This window comes from Cotesia typhae, unplaced genomic scaffold (assembly GCF_013202065.1).
Source record: "Cotesia typhae breed Kobodo isofemale line unplaced genomic scaffold, CoteBio_Ctyphae contig_33, whole genome shotgun sequence".
NCBI classification, from domain to species: Eukaryota; Metazoa; Arthropoda; class Insecta; order Hymenoptera; family Braconidae; genus Cotesia; species Cotesia typhae.
In genome coordinates, this window is record NW_027423741.1 from 2,713,132 (window position 1) to 2,736,803 (window position 23,672).

General features: G+C 32.4%; 2 protein-coding genes across 5 annotated transcripts in view; both read left to right on the forward strand.

Moving 5' to 3' along the window:
- Positions 1-15,290, forward strand: part of LOC141526261 (uncharacterized) — a 112,626-nt gene extending 97,336 nt beyond the window's left edge. For all 3 annotated transcript variants that reach the window (XM_074241168.1, XM_074241167.1, XM_074241169.1), the window contains one exon: positions 15,151-15,290. In XM_074241168.1, coding sequence (XP_074097269.1) covers positions 15,151-15,255 — 105 coding nt within the window. In that variant the 3' untranslated portion in view covers positions 15,256-15,290. The remainder of the gene's footprint in view (positions 1-15,150) is intronic.
- Positions 15,291-15,402: 112 nt separating this feature from the next.
- On the forward strand, positions 15,403-23,405 carry LOC141526256 (uncharacterized). Of its 2 annotated transcripts, none has more exons than XM_074241156.1 (12): positions 15,403-15,544; positions 15,654-16,588; positions 16,984-17,676; positions 18,008-18,181; positions 18,263-18,496; positions 19,004-19,315; positions 19,482-19,803; positions 20,273-20,519; positions 20,766-21,166; positions 21,333-21,524; positions 21,622-22,405; positions 22,759-23,405. In XM_074241156.1, exons 2-12 carry the CDS (start codon positions 15,668-15,670, stop codon positions 22,925-22,927), a joined length of 4,449 nt encoding a protein of 1,482 aa, XP_074097257.1. In that variant the 5' UTR covers positions 15,403-15,544; positions 15,654-15,667; the 3' UTR covers positions 22,928-23,405. The 2 variants fall into 2 exon arrangements, with proteins under 2 accessions (XP_074097257.1, XP_074097258.1); XM_074241157.1 differs by having other exon boundaries at positions 18,263-18,433.
- The last annotated feature ends 267 nt before the right edge of the window (positions 23,406-23,672 follow it).

The window sequence follows — 23,672 nt, forward strand, 5'->3', positions numbered from 1 at the left end:
ATAAGGATTCAAGGAGAAAGAGAAGAAAGGGGAGATAAAGTATGCACTAAATTTCGGTGAAATAAGCACTAAATCTCGACAGTAAAGCCTCGTCAAACAGAACTAGACCAGGGTATTTTTTACTTTATTTACTATCTCTGCTATTCCATCCCGTCAACAATTTCGCGCATTTATCTGCTTACTATCACCCCTCTGCTCCCCTCGGGCTAATACATACCTCAAAGAAGTAAAAATCTCTCGACACTTAGCTTAACGATGTTTTCAAACTCCCACTCGTTCCGGCGATGTCAAGTTCCGAGCAATTCCCAAAACTTTTCCATTTTCCATTTCGGTTTTTTTTCATTCCACCGCCTGCCTCTATCCTCCGTCACCGGAATCTTATACTCTCAACTACTGTCTCGTTAACTCAACGTCACCCTCAGACCACCTCCGCCGAGATTTTATTTTCATAAAAAGTTAATCCCGATTAAATTGCCGAGTCCTTTAACTTATTATCAACTTCATTTCATTGCATTTTAAATTATACTATTTTTGCCTCTTCTCTTTACTTCTTTTATTCTAATTACAATTTTAATTATTTCAATCAGTATTGATTGCTATATTTCTGATGAAAGTAAATCAACCAATATAACTTCTTTTATCACTCTGAAACATAATTCTTACAATTTTTAATTAGAATTTTATTTTTTATGAAAGATATCAAATATTAAAAAAAAAAAAAAAAAAAAAAAAAATTATTAAAATTTGGCGAGTAAAATAATAATTTATTGAATTAGTGGTTGTTTTAAAACCAAAAATAAAATTAAACATTTTTAAAAACTGTAACAATTAAAGCTTATTTTATTTTATTAAAATTAAAATAATGACATTTAAACTTAAAATATAAATTACAAAGTATAATTATTAATCTCTCCAAGAAGTTTAAATAAACCCACTCGGTCTTTAATTTATCTCAAGGCCTTGTATTCCGGGTTAGGCTGAATTTTCCCTGACACAAGGTGAATATTAATTACCAAAATAGTCTCCGGGAATACCGGGGTGGCCATTATGATTACATTTATGATATTTTCGCTTATTCTCTGTAATCTCTGGCATTATCATTGTACACGAAAACAGCTACAGGCTACAAGCTACCTTGCTAGACTGTACTTTACCAGAGAAGCACAATATGCTGGTACTTTTATCACAACTCGCTCAGTTCCTGCACCCTAACCTTAAGCGGGTCCTCAGACTGAAACTTACATTAGCAAATACTAGTGTACCAGCCAGCTAGCATAAGGGACTAACGAAAGTCCGTTTCGTCTTGAGTTAATATCCCTAATGCCTAGAGCGCTTGTAAATTTCTCGCTCAAACTTTTAAGTGGATACCAGGATAATTAAAACTGTCTGGGCCTGATCCCTTTAAACTTATGGATTAGCATCAACTGCTGTATAGACAAGTGCTAAGATTTTCGCCTCTAGAATCAATTAAGCCGTTCAGCTAACCGGCTAATTGGAGTCTTGATAGAGTCAATAAATCGAGTTGAGGCTAATCTTATGGTTCCGTTTAACAGAAATTCGGAACTCTTTTTTATCTGCATTCTCCAGGAGGTTCTTCAGACTGGAAACTGAAGAGTAGAGACGTGTAGCCAATTCTACGACTCAATTATGTGAAACGCTGAGAGCCGCTCTTGAATTATTTTTTTGGTTCATTTAACTCGAGGGTTGCAGATAATGAGTTTACCTTCGTAGTGCATTGCATACCTCCGGGGTCATGAAATTTATATTTTAAATGCTTTTCGCTCTGAATTATTTTTAAAAATTTATTATTTAGAACTTTTTACAATTAAAAGTAATTGTTTCTTTTAGATAATTCATTTTTAATTTTACACGTTTTTTTTTTATCTGAAAAATAATGTTTCCAGGCTTGAGAACGGTCTTAATTTATCCCGAGTCTTGTATACTAAAAAATTAACGTACTTTGTGACAAATATTCTCATTAAAATGACAACCCATTCTACCAGTTAATTAATTAGCTGAATTTAAACTCGAGCATGACAGTGTAGTTAAAATATAAATTTAATATTAAATATGATGAAAAAAAAATTTGCGCGTTTTTATCTATCTATTTTCTAGATCAATTAATTCGTATCCTGAATTTTAATCTTTTGATTCATTAATTTATTAGCTACAGATTCTGTAATAGTCTTTTTATTTTTTTAATTGACGCTAACATTGAACAATCGAGATCGACTAAAAATAAACTAAACTACGACAGTCTACTTTCCTCTTGAAATTATTTATTATAGAACCAAAGTCAATAAACCATTCAGAACGAAAGTTTATCAGTTTAAAATTAACCAGCAATTGACCCTCATAAATATCTTAGTAAAAAAAATATATATATATAATCACACGGTTGGTAAAATAAATACTTCAATGTTAAATATTGTATAAAAGTACAAGTAATATATATATATATATATAAATTGATCATTAAAGGTGTATAAATAAAAATTATTACTTAATACCGGTACGCGATTTTATCAATTAATTTATTACTCGAGCAATATTATATTACAAGTCATTAATTTAAAATAGTCTGGTGTAATACAGTGGCGTTTATATGTAACATAAAGGCAATCGATCTTAATCGCAATCCATCGTCAGCGATTTAGAAATTACCTTGTCTGCTCTTACCACCTTTTAAAGTTATTCACGTTGTCCCTTCGGCGTCCACCTGAGTTACAGCCTTCTTGAGCTCGTTATTATGCAAATTTTCTTCTACATACTTCTATACACATATACATTTATATATTTATTCCACCGCGTAAACACATATTTAGCGCTATCTCGTTACAGTCCTTGAGGCGGTCGCGGTAAAACAAAAATTTTTTCAAGTATGACCACAATTAAATTCGAGCATTTTACTATTTCACTCCAATTTAAACTGAATAAATTTTTGTTAAAAAAAAAAATTGACGATTTTTTAAGCAATCGTTTCGAAAAAATTATTAAAATTTTTTTTTTACTCCAGAGAAAATGCGAAATTAAAGTAATAAATTTATCGATCTATTTTAAAAGAGATAGTTATATTTTATGGGCAATCACATCGCTCCACTTCTTCAATGCAATATTCTATTGAAAGCATGGAAAGTATTTTTTTTTTTTTTTTTTTTTTTTTTTTTTTTTTTTTTTTTATTGCCGTGGGAAAATTTCTTGCCTTTCCGGTACTATAATTTCATTATAAACCGGATTGTATATTTAAAATGTGCTAAAAATAGTTGAGGGTGAACTAAGTTACTTAAAAAATATTAAATTATAAGAATTTAATTAAATGCTTTTATAAAATTAAATTTTTGAAGTATTTAAAATAAAAAAAATTTTAAAGATCATGTGTATAAAAATTAAAAAAAAAAAAAATACGTATTTTTAAAATGTTTAAAATATTTACAAAAATCAGTCGAAAGTTATTTATTAAAAAAAAATATATGTATATAATTTTCTTTTATTTTAAAAATACTTTTTCGATATTGTTTTAATAAATTTTCTTCATGGGATACTTTTGTTGAATTTTTATGTTGAATATCAGAAGAACAGGAGCAGACTAAAGATAAGAGAATGAAAGTAAAGCCTCAGTGAGTTCACATGACCGAACGCAAATACTTTCAGCACTCGAGCAATATTGCAACTGTCTTTCTGCTCTTGAGAGCCCAATATTCTTGTCGGTACAACTCTAGGTGGAAGCTTATCTCTGGGGTCTACCGCAGTCCGGAAAAGTAAAAGTAAAAATAAAAACAACCAAAACAAAATAAAACATTGAAGTGCAGGAAATAGGAAACGCAGCCCAACGCAATAAGCTTTCCATGACCGGGCAATAAGTGAAAATCTCGGATTTTCCGATCCTCGATTTAGCCGTTTTTCTCGGGCTCAGCTTTGGTTTTCTTCCCTAAGCTAGTATGAGGAGTTGAAAAGGTAAAAAGGAACAGGGTTAACTCGCTGAAAGATATATTGGAAAAAGTCTCGGGTGAGTGGATGGAAGAGAAATGATATCGTTCAATTAAATAAAGTAGGCAAACGATTGAGGATCCTCCCAATCCAATCTTACACAAGACAGATTTGAGGATTATTCGACGAGCCAACTTGTAATAAATATTTAAACGTTTTAGTGCTCTCTTATATATTTCATAGAGATTTATCTGATTTTCCCGGAGGAAACAGTGATGTGCGTTTCTCCAGAAACTCTTTTTATTTAATTCCAATGAATTACAGTTTCTTCACATCTTTTTGATTCTTCAATCATTTCTCTAAAATTCGCAGTTGATGAAATTTTCTTTTGATAAAATCAGCAGTATAGTTTGACGCTGACGGCGCGCTTTGCCCAAACCTTCTTGCTATCAGAACAAACCACTGTGATGATCGAACGATACTTAATAAATTTTTGTGTTTTTTCCATTTAAAAACAAAAACTTGAATAAATAATTTGAACATTGATCTTCCATAAAAATCAAAAAATCCTCAAACCAAATTTTTTATTGGATTTCAGACAATTTCTTCTAAAATGTTAAATCATGTACAAAAAAAAGCGCATTCATTATTCATGTAAATTGATTCATCGTTAAATTTCAAAATTAAAAAAGTATTGATTAATAATATTTTTCCAAAACGGAAATTCTGAATATAAAAATTTTTTAAATCAAAATTTGAACTTTTAAAACCTTTTTAACTTCAACCCTCCGTAAATAAAAAACTCGACAACTCAAATTTCTATAAATTAAAAAAAAAGTATATAAATTCTGCCTTTATGGTGATTGATAGTTTGTTTAAGAAAATAATTGAATAATTAAATCTTGAAAATGACCAAAAATGAATATAATACTGTATCGTACAATAAATTTTTAACAAGATGCAACGCAAATTGGACAAGAGTGATGATGCATGATAGGCGTGTCATGTCTAATTGACAACTGGAAATGTCCGAGGATGAGTCATTCACTTGGCGAAGTCAAAGAGTCTCTTGTGTAATTGTAAATTACGAGGTCGCTGAAGGAATTTATGGAGCCAGTTAAAAACATTTCACATCCACCGGTCGCCAATATATTCATACCAACAGCCATTTGTATATATATATATAGATATAAAATATATGACATGTGGGTAGTTAGCTGCATATGTTTCATTGTCATGACTCGTGACATAATCCATAACTCGCGGGACTATGCATAAGATATGATTCGTAAATTACGAGAAAAGCCGATATCGGTTCGATAATAGTATCGGTAATCGATCACCGATGCGACGCAGTATTTGATGAATTGCCGAGCTGGAGCTTAGAACTATTAATACGATTCCGAGGTAGTTAGACGGGGCTGTAATGCTAGTGGGTTCTAGAGGGTGTGTATGGTGTATAGTGTATGCATGTTGATTGATAGTCGGGTATTATTGATGCAAGTTGTAACGAGCCAACTTCAGGGTGTGTTTTGAATACGAGTGATCTCTGATGACGCCAATTAGTCGTGAGTTGTGTCGGTTGTTGTGTGGCTGAGTCTCTTCACATCTGATGTGTATGTGCAAGTTGTCGCGTTAATTTTCGCACCAATTCAAGTCTTATCGTTCATGCCATTGTCTATAGTTAATTGCTGACAATAAGTTCTCACGTGTAGTGTAAAATTAACAGCCCAGATAGTTTTAATTTGTCCTAATTTATTTAATTGTTTACTTCTTTTTTGTAAATTGAATTGAAGAAAAATATTTTCTAGGATCGTCTATATAATTAAGAATATAAAGAAAATTTTGGCTCTAATGGGTTTTTATATATTTTTTTATAGTAGTCAATTTTTATGGTCTCTTAATTAATTAGTAATTTATCATGTAATAGCTCATATTATTTTTAAAATCTATTTCAGAAAGTACCCCAACTATATTGGATTTAAAAATATCAATAAATTATTTAGAAAGTTCTTTCAATCAAAATTAATATTTTGAAGTTTTGATAGTTGTAATTGAAATATACAACAATTGCCCTTGTATCTAGATAAACTTTGAATCAAGTTACGAGGCCAATATTGTTAAAAATTTAGGAAATGGAACGATAAGAGTAATAATTTTAGCGCCCTCCACATTTCATCTACATGTACAAAATAGATGACCGTTATCGAAGGTAATAAAAAATCCACTGGTAACTATAAATTTTATCAATGAACCTAATAAATAAAATTTAATAAGTCCAGGAAAACTATCCGTGTCTATGTAAGCGGGGCAAAGAAATATTTTACAAAAATATATATATATATATATATATATATATATATATATATATATATATATATATATATATATATATATGTTTCTTGAGGCTCCGAGATAATATATAATGTATAATGTATAATATAATATACGTAAAATGTGGAGTGCAATAGCTCTCTCGAGAATCTCCCTTTCTACCTTATAAAAATATATATACCTTATATATATACCTGACGTGACTCATAGTCCGGGCAAAGCACATCTTCGCGCTCTCTACAGACGGCTCAAACGCGGAACCGCATAAATCCCGAGCGTTGTCATCATGATGATAATGATAATGATGATAAAAAATGCTGTGTTGATGGTAATACTGCAATTAAATTTACCACAGATGAGCAAATACAATTACACGGTAAATACCGCATCTCTCAATCTCAATCTCTTGTATGTATTAAATTTTTAGTATTTTCCGTCCAGCATCTCAGAAACAATAATTCAAAGTTAATTTTATTTATCGTGATAACTATTTAATCATTTAGTACGCGTAAAATGTCCCCGGCAAAGAAAGTTATGTGGCGATCAATTATCGGTACGTCAAAAAGTTCCATCTGTTGGTTGGCAATGAAACAAGATGATATATTTAATTTAAATTAAATCGAATACGGTCGAGCCAATTATCTATTGAATATTGTCTAATTAATTCAAGTCACGTAAAATCAATTTCTGATTTAAATCACTGGTTTCTTGTCTCTCATTATTTTCCGCTTTCGGTCTCTCTCGCTCTTAAATTTATTTTTTCTCCCTCCCTCCTTCTCTCTCACTCGCGGTACATGCAGTACCAGTATCTATCTATCGAACTATATATAAATTTGTTGAATTTGTAGTTGTAGAGCTGGCAGCATACCTTTCTCTTATTTTTTGTTTCAACCCTCCTACGGCGTTCTCCAATAGTCTCTCTGCACCCCAATAATTATATTTTTTTTCATCAATCTTTTTTTGTCTAGTCTGGTACACAACACCAGACTGACTTCCAAATCCTCGGCTCCTGGTGGCCGCACTGCGGCTACACGTGCTACTGCACGCTTATTTTTTTTCATTCTATCAATTATACTTTTTTTTTTACCTTTATTTTCTATTTATTCCCTTATTTTTTTTTTTTTTTATTCTCCAGCTTTAAACATCATCTTCTATTTTTACATTTTTACCAGTTGTATTTTTATCACATAAATTCTACTGCGTTTACGTCACTGCGATCGTTAATCTTTTTTTTTTTTTTTTTTTTTTTTTTTCTTCAAAGTTTATTTTTATTTTACCACCGAACAAAATATAAATTCACAGTCAAAACATCATTTATACGAGAGTGTTAGACCGAAAATCTACGGAAAATCCACTCGTGAAATACTCATATTGCCAACGATATTTTAATCTATAGTGATAACTTGTTTTTGCAATAGAGAGTTTTAATAAACTTTTTTACTTTCCATTTATTAACAGACAATTTTTATTTCAATTACTTTTATTTTATAACTCAATGTAAAAATTTTAACTCTCTTGTAAGGAGACAATTAAGCGATTATACGCCCTCTGTTAGATATTTTCAATACTATCTTTGGTAAAAAAATTATAATTTATTTTTTGAATCTATTTTTTTAATAAAAATATTTAAATTTAAATTTAAAGTTAAAAATTTGAAAAAACCTTATAAAATTTTCTGCTCTTAAAAATTTTCAAGATAATGGCTGTTTCATATATTTTATGTACTGTAAAACATTTATGTAAAGTATGCACTGACAGTACGGAAGAAAGCTGCAAGTTTGCTTAAAATATTTGCTCAAGCATATTTACCCAGTACTTCAATATTTAATTAACATTTTTCGGCCAGCTCTAGCTCGGAATTTAATTAGGAAACTCGGCAATTAACGCCACGACAGTACATTATAATTATAATTGAGAGTTAACGGTAAGCTGGTGCTAGAAGTGATTGAAAAAATGGGAACGTTAGAAGAGAGGTGGGAGTTTATCGGTATTAATTATTTAATTAATTGCCTGTTGGACAGTAGACAAACAATGTACGTGAAAAAAATAAAAGCGGGCTGATTGCGAGGTGAGATCGTAGATTGTGGTTCATGGTGTGTATAAATCTCGTGAGACTTTTATTTACGTGATATCCACGGGAATGAGAGCAAGTGTCGAGATTGAGATGGGCAATAAATTTAATTAGCCTTCGGCTTCGGAGGGTGTTAACGACCGTTTTTATTTCCAAGACGTTTTCACCTGGGTCTTAATTATAATCATCATTTTTTTCATCATCATTATCATTAAATCGTAAATTATAATTATTAATATAAATAAACTTATTATTATTTATTTTTAAGCTCAAAGCAGCTCAGCAAGTGTAACATTCTAAAATACTTGTAAACTTCTACTGAGAAATAAGTGACCTTTATTAGCAAAACCAGTCTTGGTATTATTTTAATACTCGGTAATATTAGTATGCACCGGAGATAATAACCAATGTACCGCAAATACACATATTATCCCGATAAATCGATTCACGCTTCAACTAATTCTGAATAAAAGATAATAGTATAATATAATGCGGTGCACTATAAAAGATCGTGTGACCTCCAATGCGATATCGATACTGTTGATAAAAGATACACTGTAATATAACGAAAATTTTAAATCTCATTACACTTCAGACAACAACTATTATCGAGCATTACTGACTATAAAACTCAATGAGGATCAAAAATCGGTAGTTACTGTTTAGATTTCTACGAGATTTTAGAGTTTAAAAGCTCTAGAGAGGAGCATTTATTTTTTTTATAAGACATTGTAAAATATAAGTACTATCGTTAGTATATATATATATATATATATATATATATATATATATATATATATATATATATATATATATATATATATATATATTTTTTTAGGATAATTTTACTCTTATGTCCTTCCATTCAATGTTTTATATCAACAAATAACCAATTATTTTAATCACTAAAAAAAAAATTAATTTCACTCGAAATAAAAATTCTTGAATAAAGTAAAATTTACTTTAACATACAAAAATCTCACTTTAAAAATTTTTATACTTAAATTAAAACGATGAAGCTTTTCAAAATGATTTTTGTTTAGTCATAAATTTTTTTCTTGAAACAAATTAATTTTTTTGAAGTCAGACCTCCAATAAAATTATTTTTCAAACGTTGAATTTTACAAACAGTTAAATTATGCTTTTTCATAAGTTCCATAAATTTACAAATATCTCGTGTTTTGCAGCTATTATTGATGACGATGTACGTGTCAATTTATTCGGCCTAGATTTTAAGCTTGCAGATGTAATAGCCACACCATCAATAAAACTTTTCGAACACGAATCTCCGTATCGTATATATATAGTAGTATATAGTATATAGCTCTGCGCTGGAGAATAAGAATTAGATATCTCGGCAAATAGATCATCCTGTTCAGCTTTTATTTTCCTTTTTTTTTAGTAGAACATTTGATTCGGAAATTTCGTGTCGGGATGTGTATATTAAAAGCCGTATGTGTATTTGTGAATCCACTGACGGATCAAACGTCTTGAGGAACATCGAGAACCCACTCAAGTTTACTCTCGACACCTCTTTCATTCTTTTCACGTTCTTATATCCTCAAGTCTCTGCGGACACTCGAGAATATAAAAAGTAAGATACTTGAACGATTCACATCTGAGTGCTGTAATAAATATATTATATCGATTTAGGAAACTAAAGATGATAAGTATCTTATCTGGGGAGGAAATATTTCAATCTCTATTTATAGACATGTCAATATTTTGTTTTTTTAATGGGTGACAATGATTTTTATCCCACCAAAAATTTAAATTATTGTGAATACTTTTTTTCAGAACAAATTAAATTTAACACAATTCTACACTTGCAAAAAAAATTAATTTTATTCAAAAAAAAATTTTTTTTGGAAAGTCGGATGATTTTAAATAAAAAAAAATTTTTAAGTTAAGAAATTGATAGTTGGTTTATCTAATTTTTAATTAATTCAATTATTTTTCTGCTTGACTTAAGATAATAAAATCAAATCACCATAAAAATCAGACTGAGCATAACCATAAATCACAAACCATAAAATAAAGACATCAAAAATAAATTTCTTGAGTATATAGAGATTTATTACTAAAAATCAATAATTCATATAACTTGAGGTCGTCTGTCGAGTTGAATAATAAACCACTGGTTGTAATTGTGACAGACTATTTTAATATAAAAATTTCTTTGTCGATTCCCAGCGAAAAGTAATATCTTCATGACGACTTACAATAAAATATTATTCACCCATAAACTCCCGAGTTTACTGCTGACTAGACTCCTGGACAACAATGTCTTCTTTATACTTTATACTTTATCCTTTTCCACTTCATCCCACTTTTTATTTTATTATTAGAACTTTACAATAAAATCCCAGTAATTAACTCACTTATGAAAATAAATTTGATTAGCACATCCTCTTTATACTTTTACCTGAAAACTATCAAAGTCAATATAAATTTATTAAAAATCTGAAATCAACAATTTTGTGAATAAAATTTTTTTTTCTCATGTTTTAACGTCAGACAAAAATAAAAACTAAAATACAAGTGATATGAATAATTATATTAATATTTACTCGGAATTAACAGTTGTGCTCCCAGTACCGTGAACTCTTACATTTTCACTCATTCATTAAAGTCCGAATGTGTAGGATTTTTGTTTTTCGGCGATATCTGCGCTCTTATTCGAGCTAAGCGTATTGTGTCTTGCATTGTATTCCATGTTTGCATGTAAGGATGTATGTATGGATGTGTAATTCATATACTTGCATTTATACTGTACATGCAACGGAAAGAGTATAGATGGGTGGGATATACGTAAATATTAAGCTGCAGTACTGACGTCGTGGCGCTGAAACTGCATAAGCCTTATTAAAGTCATTAGGGAAATCAAGTGAACGCCTTCCAGGTCTACTACGCTCGTTATCATTCAAGCGCCACGTGCATGTATACACACATTACACATACACACATGTAAACATTTACGTAGTCAGTACTGCAATTCTACTACTACTGTGGAGACGTTGCTACCTGCGCTACATTTTTCTTTCTATGTATTAATCCTGTGTTGCATTAATGATGAATTTCTGCTCGTGTAATTCACTGTACTCTACATTGCAATTATAAATATTTATATTATAAACTATAAAATTAAGAAAATAGGGAAAAACTTGTCTCTCGTGTGTTTATATGATAAAAAATGATTTTCTAGGCATATTTAGGATAATTGGAAAATTGTTGACATGAATTTGTACCTTTTAAAAATTTCATATTAGCTTTTTTAGATATTTATTTTAAAATAATATGTTTTCGGAGTAAAATAGATTAGAATGTAAAGCTAAATAAAATTTGTTTATTTATTTTGCTTTATAATTAAAAAAAAACATAATTTAAAAAATACGCAAAATTTTTCCATGGGCATATTTTATTATAAAATAGATTTTTAATGAAAAATAATGTGTCATCAGAAAATTTGTATCCTGAATTTTAGTTTTTTTCGGTGATAATTAATTTATCATGTACATAATTAAGAAAAAAAAAAATTTTTTTGTTGAGATATTTTTATTTTAAAAGAAATTTTTATAGTTAAATATTTTATCAAAAAAGCCTTGAGGTGAATTTTTGACTTTTTACGATTTAATATATTTTTTTATGGTAGTCAGTTTTTTTATATCAAGTTTTTTTAGGAGTTCTGAATAATTTGTTGGTTCTATAAATTTCTTATATGGCATTTATCCATTAATTAATTAATTAACTGTTGATTAATTCTGTAATATCTATTTTATTTATTAAATTTATTTTAAAAAGTACTCCGACTATATTGGAATTAGAAATATCAATAAATTGTTTAGCAAAAAGTTTTCACTCGAAATTTATAACTCTCGGCAGTCACTATGTGACTGCAGGTTGCTAGTAATAATAATAGCAGTAATACAAATCTGTGTGGTAGTGTTTTAGTTATTTAACAAGTACCACGCGAGACGAAACAAAAATAAATAAATTTATAAAAAATTTTTACTTGCCACAACACGGTGAGGGTAGTTCATAACCCGCGCGAAGCATGCATGCAAGTCGATACTGTCTGCAATTATGTCAAGTGCTTATCGCCACAATATTTTTCCTTGGCATTATTTTTATCTCTTCAAGTTGAATCTTATTATGTTTTATTTTATTTTTATTTCCTTCTCAGTTTTGATTTTAATTTTTTAATTTTTATTTAACTTTTTTAGTGGATAAATTTACCTGACCTAAAATAATCTGTCGAGATAAATTTGGTTTTAAATGTGACAGCTCTTAATATTAATATTTATTCAATAAGGGGCGATGCGACGAGTTTTTAAATTTTAACGGGAATATCTAATTTTGGGATCAATTGATCCTACTGTTCTTTTATGAATTGTAAATTAGGCGAAATGAAGTTGTTAATTTTAATTTACTGTAGTATAATAAAGTAAATTTTTTATGAATATGAATTTAAATTTTGCTTATTTAATGCATAAGTTATAAATGTTACGCGCTTCTATTCATTAAATAATTTATATTTAAAAATACTCTTCGGATATTGAATAAATTATTGGGTCAAAAACATTAAAGAATACAGCTTTTATAACTTCTAGGAAGTATGATGTAATATTTATTTATTCTGAGAGTTATGTTATTTTTTGACATAAAGTCATGACATTAGTCAAAAGTATCAAACATCGGTATGTTAAAAATAGAAAATAACGTTTAGACAAAAATTTATAAAGAATTTTCTGAAAAAAAAAATTTTTTTTGGCAACTATTCAATCTACAAAATCTTTTTCAAACGTTAATTTTTCAATATAAATTTTTTTATTAATATTAAAAGCTGAAAAACTAATTAAAAAAATTAATATTGTCAATTTATTATAAAATAATTTTTTATTAACTGAATAAAAATTATTTTATCACTAACAGAAAGTAAGCCTTAAAAAAATCAAAAGATACTTAAAATAATTAGACATTAATTTGTTAATTCCGAGGAAACACGAGCACAGATCGATAAATAATCTCTCTATGTGAAGATCTCTTGATAGTGTGAACAGACAGGGACATCGAATCGATATAAATAAATCTCCTTTCAAAGATCTGTATTTTTTTATCCCCCCGTAGATTCGCATGTTATCTTAACTTTCGAATGCGTGGCTCAGAGCATCTTTTTCGATGTGTGAATACTAGCGAGATGAAGGTGGATGCCTCCTGAAATAGTTTTAGTGTCTGTTTGGACCAATACAGAAGTACCGATCGAGACAGACAAAGACAAAGATAGTGATGAAGATAGAGATAGAGACAGAGAAAGAGAAAATCCTGGAGATTACAAGCGGATACGACGAACGTGGTATCTACATCTCCGCCTCTCATTAGCGGAACTGGTTTATCGTCTGGGCTCCTATCCCTTGAATCGAGAACCGTAATTACGGCCTCCTCCTTTCCTCTCCTTACTTCTATTCCTACTACTACTGCTACACACACGTAAACTTTATTATTATTATTATTATACACTTCTACTTTACCTTAACGTCATCCCTTTTTCTTCTCTCCTGACATCCGGCCATGATATCCTCAGTCCCGAATTTCGGGTTAACTTATTCTCTTTAATGTGCATGAAACTGCCGAAATTCATGAATTTATTCGATCGACTCGTGCCTCGGGAGCTTTAAGTTTATCTTAAATCATCGACTATCCGGCTAAATACTTATCTCATCTCTAGATTCAAACTATTTTGTCTGATAAATATTTATTACGTCCTACGTCCTGGCATCTTCGAAGAATCTAATATGTTCTGCCCTTAGGGATTCATCTTTTCTATTTGCAATGTTAAAATTTTAATGTATATGGATATCAAGTCGCTGATATGTTAATTAGACAGGACATTTAATTACAAAGATTAAGGACACACTTAAAATTAAAGTACACTGAAAAAAAAAATTTATTTGAATCAAATAAATAATTTTAAACAAAAAAAGAGAGTAGAAAAATTCTTAAACTACAAAATTTTTCATGTTTAAAGTAAATTTTACTAAATTCAAGAATTTTAGAGAGTGAAATTTATAATTTTTTAATTTTTATAAAAATATAAAAGAAAGCTTTTTATTAATTTATATGACAAAATTTAAATTTAAAGTACATATTATCGGTATAATAAACTTTCACAGTAAACTTGCTCGCCATTTCTAAACCAGCAAATTTTCTGAGCGTAAAATATCGGTACATTACACCAATCTCCTCGCTTTGTAACCTTTCCAATAAATAAACGAATAAGTACAGAGCCAAGCACATAGACATAGATGTCTTAGATATCTGTATACAGATAGTTTTACTTGACTTACATTATATTAAATTAGAGCAGGAGATATCGAAGTATAAAGTCTTAAGTAAAGAGCATAGCACCGGGAAACGAGCACGCTGGTAGCCACTGGTATTCCTTCGGGAAGTCCCACCAGTGAAATTACACCGTCTGCAATGTTGCTTGTGCTCGCAAACATCTTTCCAATAACAGTCAATGGACTTGGATTCACATGAATATAGTCCAATATATATATATATATATATACTATATCATCTTATACTAAAACAATATGAACAATTTCTCATTATTATTTTTAGTTTATTTATTTTTATTAATAATATTAATAATAATTACAAAATAGATAAACTTTTCTTTATGACCGTGACTATATCCTACATCTGACTTAAAGTAATATAATCGAAGTAGAGAAGCAAAAAAACGAGGAGTGTAATGTCTCCCAGTGGTAATATGTACGACACACCGTTCTTATTCAGTACCTGTTTGTCTGTTCCAGGGTCCCCAGAATGTGTCGCCGCCACGAATCACCCAGGATGCACAGAACGAGGCGATGAGAGGCCTGAATGGAGGCCGAGGAAGCCGCAGAGCCCCCAGGGGCTAAGATCCTCGAGAAACCCTCTGCTATAACGCTTTTTTTTACCCAAGATAAGACCACGCAAATCCATTCCTGTCTTTTCTTCCGAAGGATTTTACGCTTTTTTTACGTCTAACCATTGCCGACTAATGTTCTAAGATGTAAAGTGTCCGTTGTCAGGAGAGCTACCTATTACTGATATTCGACTGCTCTGTTGAAAAACTCCTGGGATTTTTGATAGAAAACCAAGAAAATAAAGGTTTTTTAAATTTACTCGTCCGCTGGGAATAAATGACTTGCTGGTTTATTTTTTAAGGTATGGAAAAACAATTTATTCGTTTATTTTAAAAAACATACGAATATCCTGGAAAAAAATTTTTTCATATTCTCTTAATAATATAAATTAAATTAATAAATTTTTTCAGTGAGTTTGAACAAGATGGCGGCTCCAGTAATTGAAAAGAAGCGATTTTTCTGCCGAGAATGGGCGTTTATGAAGCTGTCACACTGCCTGGAGCAAAGACCAGCCTCAAAAACCTGCGGAGCTTTGATCGTTGGCGGTCCAGGAAGCGGGAAGACAGCGCTGTGCGCCGAACTCGCCTGGCCCTCGACCACTGCAAGCTCCCGGCACCAAAGATCTCTAAACCGTAGACTTCTCGCAAGACATTTCTGCCAAGCAAGAAGCGAAGCATCCTTGTCTCCAGCACAATTCGTGCGTTCGCTGGTCGCGCAGATCCTTCAAGCGAGTACCGACGGAATTCACCTGTCTTCACCGACATCTCCAACAGCCAGCACAACCTCAGCGCCCTCCACGTCCAAAGAAGCCGTCGCAGAAGCCTACGCTGAGCGATTACGCACAGATCCCGACATTCACGCCGCTTTGCAGCACGACGTCCTGGACAGGGACCCCGATGATGCCTTCAAGAAAGCTCTTCTTTTTCCTCTCCTCGAAGTTGAGCCGCCGAAGAACTGTTTGTTCCTTCTGGTAGACTCTATAGACGAAGGACAAGTTCTCAACCCTCCACAAACAGGAACCCGGGACTCGAGACGCGAAAATGACAATGTCAGTCGCTCCATCGCGGAATTACTTGCAAATCATCATCATTTGTTCCCACAGTGGTTGCTGTTGGTTTGTACTGCGAGGCGCCAGAGCAAAACCATCTCCAGGATGTTCACCGGGTTCAGGAAAATTTCTCTTGACGATTTGAGGAAGAGTCAGGTCGTCAGAGATGTTCAACAATATATTTTGGCGCGGCTAGACCAGGAAGATGCGCTAAGACAACACATTAGTCGTGATACTGCGGAAATGTTGAACCAGCTGCATATTAAAAGCAACGGGTGCTTTCTCTACCTGGAAAAGGTATTTATTTTTTATTAAAAAAAAAAAAAATAATAATATTAATTTGGAATACTAATTATTTAATATAGAAGCCTTCCTGATTTTTTAATTTAATCCTGGTTTGGTCTGATCCCAATAATTTTTCAAAGTTGCAGCTAAAAAAATGCGATTTAAATTTTCAATAAAGATAACATCAAATTACATTGATAAAAAAAATTATCTTTGAAAAAAATGAGAAATATTGTAATTTGTTAAAAATTTTCAACAAATTAATTTCTTGACATAACAATCTCTATCTTTTTTCTCAGTATAAAGGATTGAGAAGACTTTGATGTTAAATAATTAGCATTGCAAATTAATAAATTACCAATCTTAAGCATAACAATTACTAATAATAATAAAAATGTTATTAACAGGTTTTAGACGGTGTAGCTGAGAACTTCATAGTCCTGAGAGAAGTTAGAGAAATTCCTGGTACGCTGAACGGGCTGTACTTATGGCTATGCCAGCGATTGTTTAGCAGAAAACAATTTGCGAAAGTCCAGCCACTGCTGAACGTGATACTGGCGGCGAAACTGCCGATAACTCAGGAGGTTCTGTACAAGTGTGTAAAGACGGCAAACACAACAATAACGATTGAGGACTTTAACCGTAGGCTTCATCTGCTGAGGAGGGTCATATCCGTTTCGCGTGCTGGCGCGCTTATGCTGTTTCATCACAGCTTCGCTGAATGGCTGCTAGATGTTAAACACTGCACACAGAAGTATTTGTGCTCAGCTACCGAGGGCCACGCGATGCTCTCCGCGTACTACACCCTGAGAAGTCCCGAGCTCAATCCCGACGAGATTTGTGTTCTTGGTCAGCATCTGCAGCGCGTTATCAATAATATCAGTGGGAATAATTGCACTCTGGATGCTCACACGCTTCAAGTGCTCTGGATGATTGGCAGCAGAGCGCCGATTGAGCAGTGCTATCTCGACAGCCCGGAGTGTATTATGTGGCCCAGACAGGACACCAAGTTACTCAGGCTGCTTGTTGATGCTGGTGCTAAGCCCTCGGAGAAAATAATCGAGGATGAACCTATCAAGGATCCAGTTTCTTCTAGTCAGGTTTGTTTTTTTTTTATTTTAGTTTTTTTTTTAATTTTAATTTTTTTTTTTAATTTTAATTTTTTTTTTAATTTTAATTTTTTTTTTTTTTTTTAAAATACGCAGTGTTAAAAAAATTATAGATAATTATTCACAAGTGGGGTCAACCCATACTGAACCATGTTAAATTAATTTTTTTTTGCAAATTGTTCCTTTTTTTTTTTATGTAATTTTCAAAAAAAAAAAAAAAAATATGTATAAAAAACAAAAAAAAAAAGCAAAAAAGCTACACAGAAAAAAAAATTAATTTTTAAACAACTCAAACAGTCTCATAAAATAAAAATCTTTAAAGGTCTCGCAAGATGTGAGCCCAGTAGATGAATCACCCGGTGAACCATTAACAGAGTTACTAGGCGAGAGCGGTGACATAAACCAAGCTGATTCATGTGGTCGAACGGTCCTCCACACTCTGGCTGCGGATGGAAACGCGTCGCTCCTGGAGCTGGCGCTAGCAGCATGTCCTCAGGTAATAAAAATTCCTGGCAATAAATACATCTTATATTTTAATAATCTGTGAAAAAAAAATAAACAGCAAATGTGGTTTTAGGCGAAGCTGGAAGCCACAGACCGCCACGGACAGACACCCTTGAACCTAGCAGCCAGACACGGGTACGCAGACGTCGTTCGAGTCCTCTTGGCTGCCGGAGCAAGTGCCGATCATGCAGACTGCGACGGGTGGACAGCACTGAGAGCAGCTGCCTGGGGCGGACACACCCAGGTACATTCACAGCCAAGCCTACTTCCACGAAACCACAAGACTGTTAAAACAGACTCTGATGTAGTTAGTGTGATTTATTATTCTTGATTTACTCTCGTTGTGGCTAACAAACTCAAACATTATCTGACTCACGATTAATACAACTATTATACCCATTACCACTGTCATTACCATCAGGTTTACTATTAAATATTACCTACTCAACTCAACTCAACTTACTCTCTTCTTTTATTACTTTACTCATCATCCAGTCTCAGCCTCAGCCTCCAGCTCATCATTCACTAAAAATCCTAGTCAGCGTTTAGTAGTGACTCAACCAAACGTCGACTCGTTCCACAGCGATTGTCTCTTTTCTAACTAAGGAACTAAAAATAAATTAACAAATCTCGTAGGCTGAAATAATATTTATTTATTATATATTTACCTCTATTTGTCGACTTGTTGTTATTATTATTATTATTATTATTATTATTATTATTAATGTTATTAATAGTATATTGTTTATATAAACAGACACCTAAGCGCACACGACCATAAATGTACTAATAAAATTGTCAATTACGTATCCAGGTTGTTGAAATGCTCTTGGAGCACGACGCGATGGTGGATTGTGCAGACTGGGATCAACGAACGGCTCTACGTGCAGCCGCGTGGGGCGGACATGAAGATATTGTGAAAGCTCTGCTCCAACACGGCGCCGATGTCAACAGAACCGACGACGAGGGCAGAACAGCCCTCATTGCAGCCGCTTACATGGGCCACAGTGAGATTGTTGAACACTTGCTGGATTACGGAGCGAAAATCGACCACGCTGACAGTGACGGTCGAACTGCGCTTAGTGTAGCGGCTCTCTGCGTGCCGTCTAATCACGGCTATGCAAAGGTCAGTTTTTCATCTTCCATTAATAATAATAATAATAATAATAATAATAATAATAATAATAAAAATAAAAATAAAAATCTAGTTGAAGTAACTTAGAAGATTTTTATCTAATCTAAGAGTAAAAAAAATTTTTATTTAAGAAACTTATTTACAATAAACCTCGTAGGTAGTGACAATTTTGCTGGAACGCGGAGCCGCTGTTGATCACCAGGACAAAGATGGTATGACCCCATTGTTAGTAGCCGCGTTTGAGGGTCATCGAGATGTTTGCGAGCTGCTGCTCGAGTATGAAGCAGACGTTGATCACTGTGATGCTACGGGAAGAACGCCCCTATGGGCGGCCGCCAGCATGGGACATGGAAGCGTTGTCGCGTTGCTTTTGTTCTGGGGATGTTACGTCGACAGTATTGATAACGAGGGGAGGACTGTATTGAGCGTCGCTGCTGCTCAAGGTGGCACAGATGTTGTTAAACAGCTTTTGGATCGAGGTAGATTGATGATTATTTCAATTATCTCGGTACTTCTTTATTCACAATAATTTTATTTATTTATTTGAACGCCAATCGGAATTATACAACAATTAGTAAATTCTTTAAATTATAAGATGTAAATTATAAATTTTTTAATTCTGTTTTGGCTCGAAAATTGCATTGAAAAAATTTTAATTGGTGATGCCTAGAAAAAATTAAATAATTAAAAAACAAAAAAAAATTAACACTGTTATTAATAATATTGCAAAATATGTTTCTTGAGATTAGAGCGGAAAGCCTGTTTGTAAACAGAGTTTACAATATTGATAACAATTAATAATTAATACCACAATTTTCTCCGATTAAAATTGAGTAAAAAAAAATGATTAGACGCGCTTGAAGTCTTGAAAGATTTATTTTTATTTTTTCCTCATTAATATTAGACATATTTGATAATAATAACTAATAATAAAATTTCCGCTCACAGGGTTGGATGAACAGCATCGAGATAATTCCGGATGGACACCGCTCCACTACGCAGCATTTGAAGGTCATCTGGACGTATGCGAGGCATTGTTAGAAGCCGGCGCAAAAGTCGACGAAGCTGATAATGACGGCAAGGGTGCTCTGATGCTTGCAGCACAAGAGGGACATACTGGTTTAGTTGAGAGGCTGTTAGAACAGCACGCAGCTCCCATCGATCAGCACGCCCACGACGGCAAGACCGCATTGAGGTACATACTAACCACTCACATTTATTTTCATCCTGGTATTTCAGATGTTGAACACACAGATAGAGAATACAGAGCCTTTCTCTCAATCTGTATATATATGTATATATCTGTGTATATATATATATATATATATATATATATATATATATATATATATATATATATATATATATATATATATGGCAATCCTTTCAGCTTATGTACACAGAATAACATTTTATCTCTCTATTGTTGTGGTTCTCTCAGGCTTGCAGCCCTCGAAGGTCATTACGAGACAGTACGGGTGCTTCTGAAACACAATGCCGATATGAATGCCAAGGACGCGGATGGAAGAAGTACTCTGTATATTCTTGCGCTGGAAAATCGATTGGCGATGGCGAAGTTTTTGCTCGAGAATGCTAATGCTGATGTTGAGAGCCGTGACTCTGAAGGCAGAACGGCTCTACATGTCAGCACGTGGCAAGGACACGAGGAGATGGTCGCTCTGCTGCTGACAGCCGGCAATGCCAGTGTTAATGCTTGCGATAATGAAAATCGCACTCCTCTACATTCGGCCGCGTGGCAGGGACACGCTGCTATTGTTAGATTATTGCTCGAGCACGGCGCTACGCCAGATCATACGTGTAATCAGGGTGCTACTGCTCTAGGTGCATATATTATTAATCATTATTATTATTATTTTAATGTACATCATTGTTAATGATTTATGCGTAGGCATTACGTGTATTATTGATAACACTGTAATAAACTAATTATAGTATCATTTCACTTGAAGTAATACTACTCCTACTAATCTGCTGTTGAATTATTCAGGCATCGCCGCGCAAGAGGGTCACGAACACTGTGTTAGAGCACTACTCAATCATGGCGCAGATCCTAATCACTCAGATCATTGTGGTAGAAACGCAATAAAAGTTGCTGCTAAAAGCGGCCATGATACTGTCGTCAGGCTTTTAGAAGAACATTCTGCTAATCAACGCAGTTTACGACCTGTGATGAATGGAGGTATTTTACTTATTTTTTTCATTTTTTACTTTTAAAACTCTTACAGAAAAATGTAAAAATTTACTCACTTGTCTAAACAATAATTAATTATTTGAAGGTGGAAGCAGCAGCGCGACATCAGTGACATCAAACTCAACAGCAGAAACAAAGCCGTCATCAGCAATTCTAAACCCGTTGTCAACACAGTACAGCCCGGCGGAATCTCCCGACTCAACAAAAAGACGCAGCTGTGTATCACTGGGCAACAATTCCAGTAACAGCAAATCCAGCAGCAATTTAACTGGAAGCACAAAGAGTGATCAAGGAAAATTCAGCCAAAACCCGATGGTCAATCAAGTAATCAAAGCTCCACTGTCATTCACACAGCAGCTCCAACAGTGCTCTCGAGGTGCCAAAAGCCGCCCGCTGAGTAAACTGCTGAGTCCGCTCAAAAGCGAGCCCCAGAGCCCGATCTACGCTTCTCCACCTCACTCTCCTCTGAGTGATAGTCTTATTCCGTACTCTCCGACAAACACTAGTCCACCTAGCGCACAAACAGCCGCCAGTGTTATCCAGAGTCAACTTGGTGTGTCTTTGCTTACTGGTAACCAAAGTATACAGTACAAACCACACGGTGGCTTCAACAAATCTCCGGTTATCTACGAGCCTATTGAGATAAAAACTGAGCTCATTGACAGGAATGACAGCTCAAAGCCTTTTGAACTCACCAATGAAATGCTCGGACTCAAAGTCAATAAAGACAAAAAGAGTAATGGGTACGATGACAAACGCAATTCCGCTGACCCTCATTTCACTCGTGATACGCACATGAGAATTATTTTAGGTAACAGTGGAGCCGGTGTTGGACGGAATGTCAAACATACTGATCACATTACACCCAGGTAATTTTTTTTTGTTGAAAATTTTTAAGATTTTGACACCATTTTTTTTGGCTCTCCTTGCAATAACTTTTTGTCTTTTTATAAATTACATCTGAAAGCTTATTAAATAAGCTTTAATTCACATGCTTCATAATTTTTATAAATCAATTGTATCAGAGATGACAGCAAATTAAAAATTGTGATTTTTTTTTTTTTTTTTTTTTTTTTTTTTTTAATTCATTATGAAATTTATTTTTTTTAGGCCTTTTTTTTAGTTTTTATTATAAAATAAACTTTTTAATCAGTTGTATTTTATAAGAATTGAACTATTGTTATGATAATTAAGAAAATTAATTATTGTCTTGATTTTGCAGCCCAAATCCAAAACCTAAACGCAATGGTTTAGTATCGAATCCGGCGATGAGACTTGTGGCTGGAGTACGAAATGGTTTCGAAAATGCAACTAATAGGAATAAACCGATTACCACCCGCGTTAATGGATTCCAGTGGAAGGCTGAAGCACGCAAGGAAACTCCGTTGTAGAAACACAAATACCAATAATAATAAATTATATATATATATATATATATATATATATATATATATATATATATATATATATATATATATATATTTATATATATATATATATATATACTGAAGAAGCCAATTACTAAATAAAATAAAGATAAAATTTGTTATAAATTATTGAAACAAAAGTAATTATTAATACTCAATATTAAATTGAGATACTAAAGTTTTAAATAATTATTAAGTATTAAATGATAATATTTAATAGTTTATATTTATGTGAAAGTCAATATATAACGTTGATTTTTTATTTTTGTTTTTTACGTGAGCAAAATCAATTACCTCATATGAGAACAAGTTAATAAATGACGAAAATAACGATAACGTCAATACGTGAGACGTATTTAAGAATATAGATAAAAAGGTTTATATAACTTAATACCAAATAAATAAAAAAAAAAAAAAAAAAAAAAAAAAAAACTTTATCGATCTCACCAATACTTAGATTTAATAACGAATTAACTGTTTCAGTAACTGATAATTATGTTTAAGCGATTAATTAAATTTTTTTTATTTGAAAAATTATTAGATAATATATAAATATAAATATTTAAGAATATTATAAAATTATTATAAATATAAAAATTTATAAACGAATAAATTAAAAACTAGACAGGATTTATTTCGAAAGACTGTAAGAACGAAGCTTGTAATTTAAAACACTTGCTTATAGTGATGATTTGATCATTTATAAATG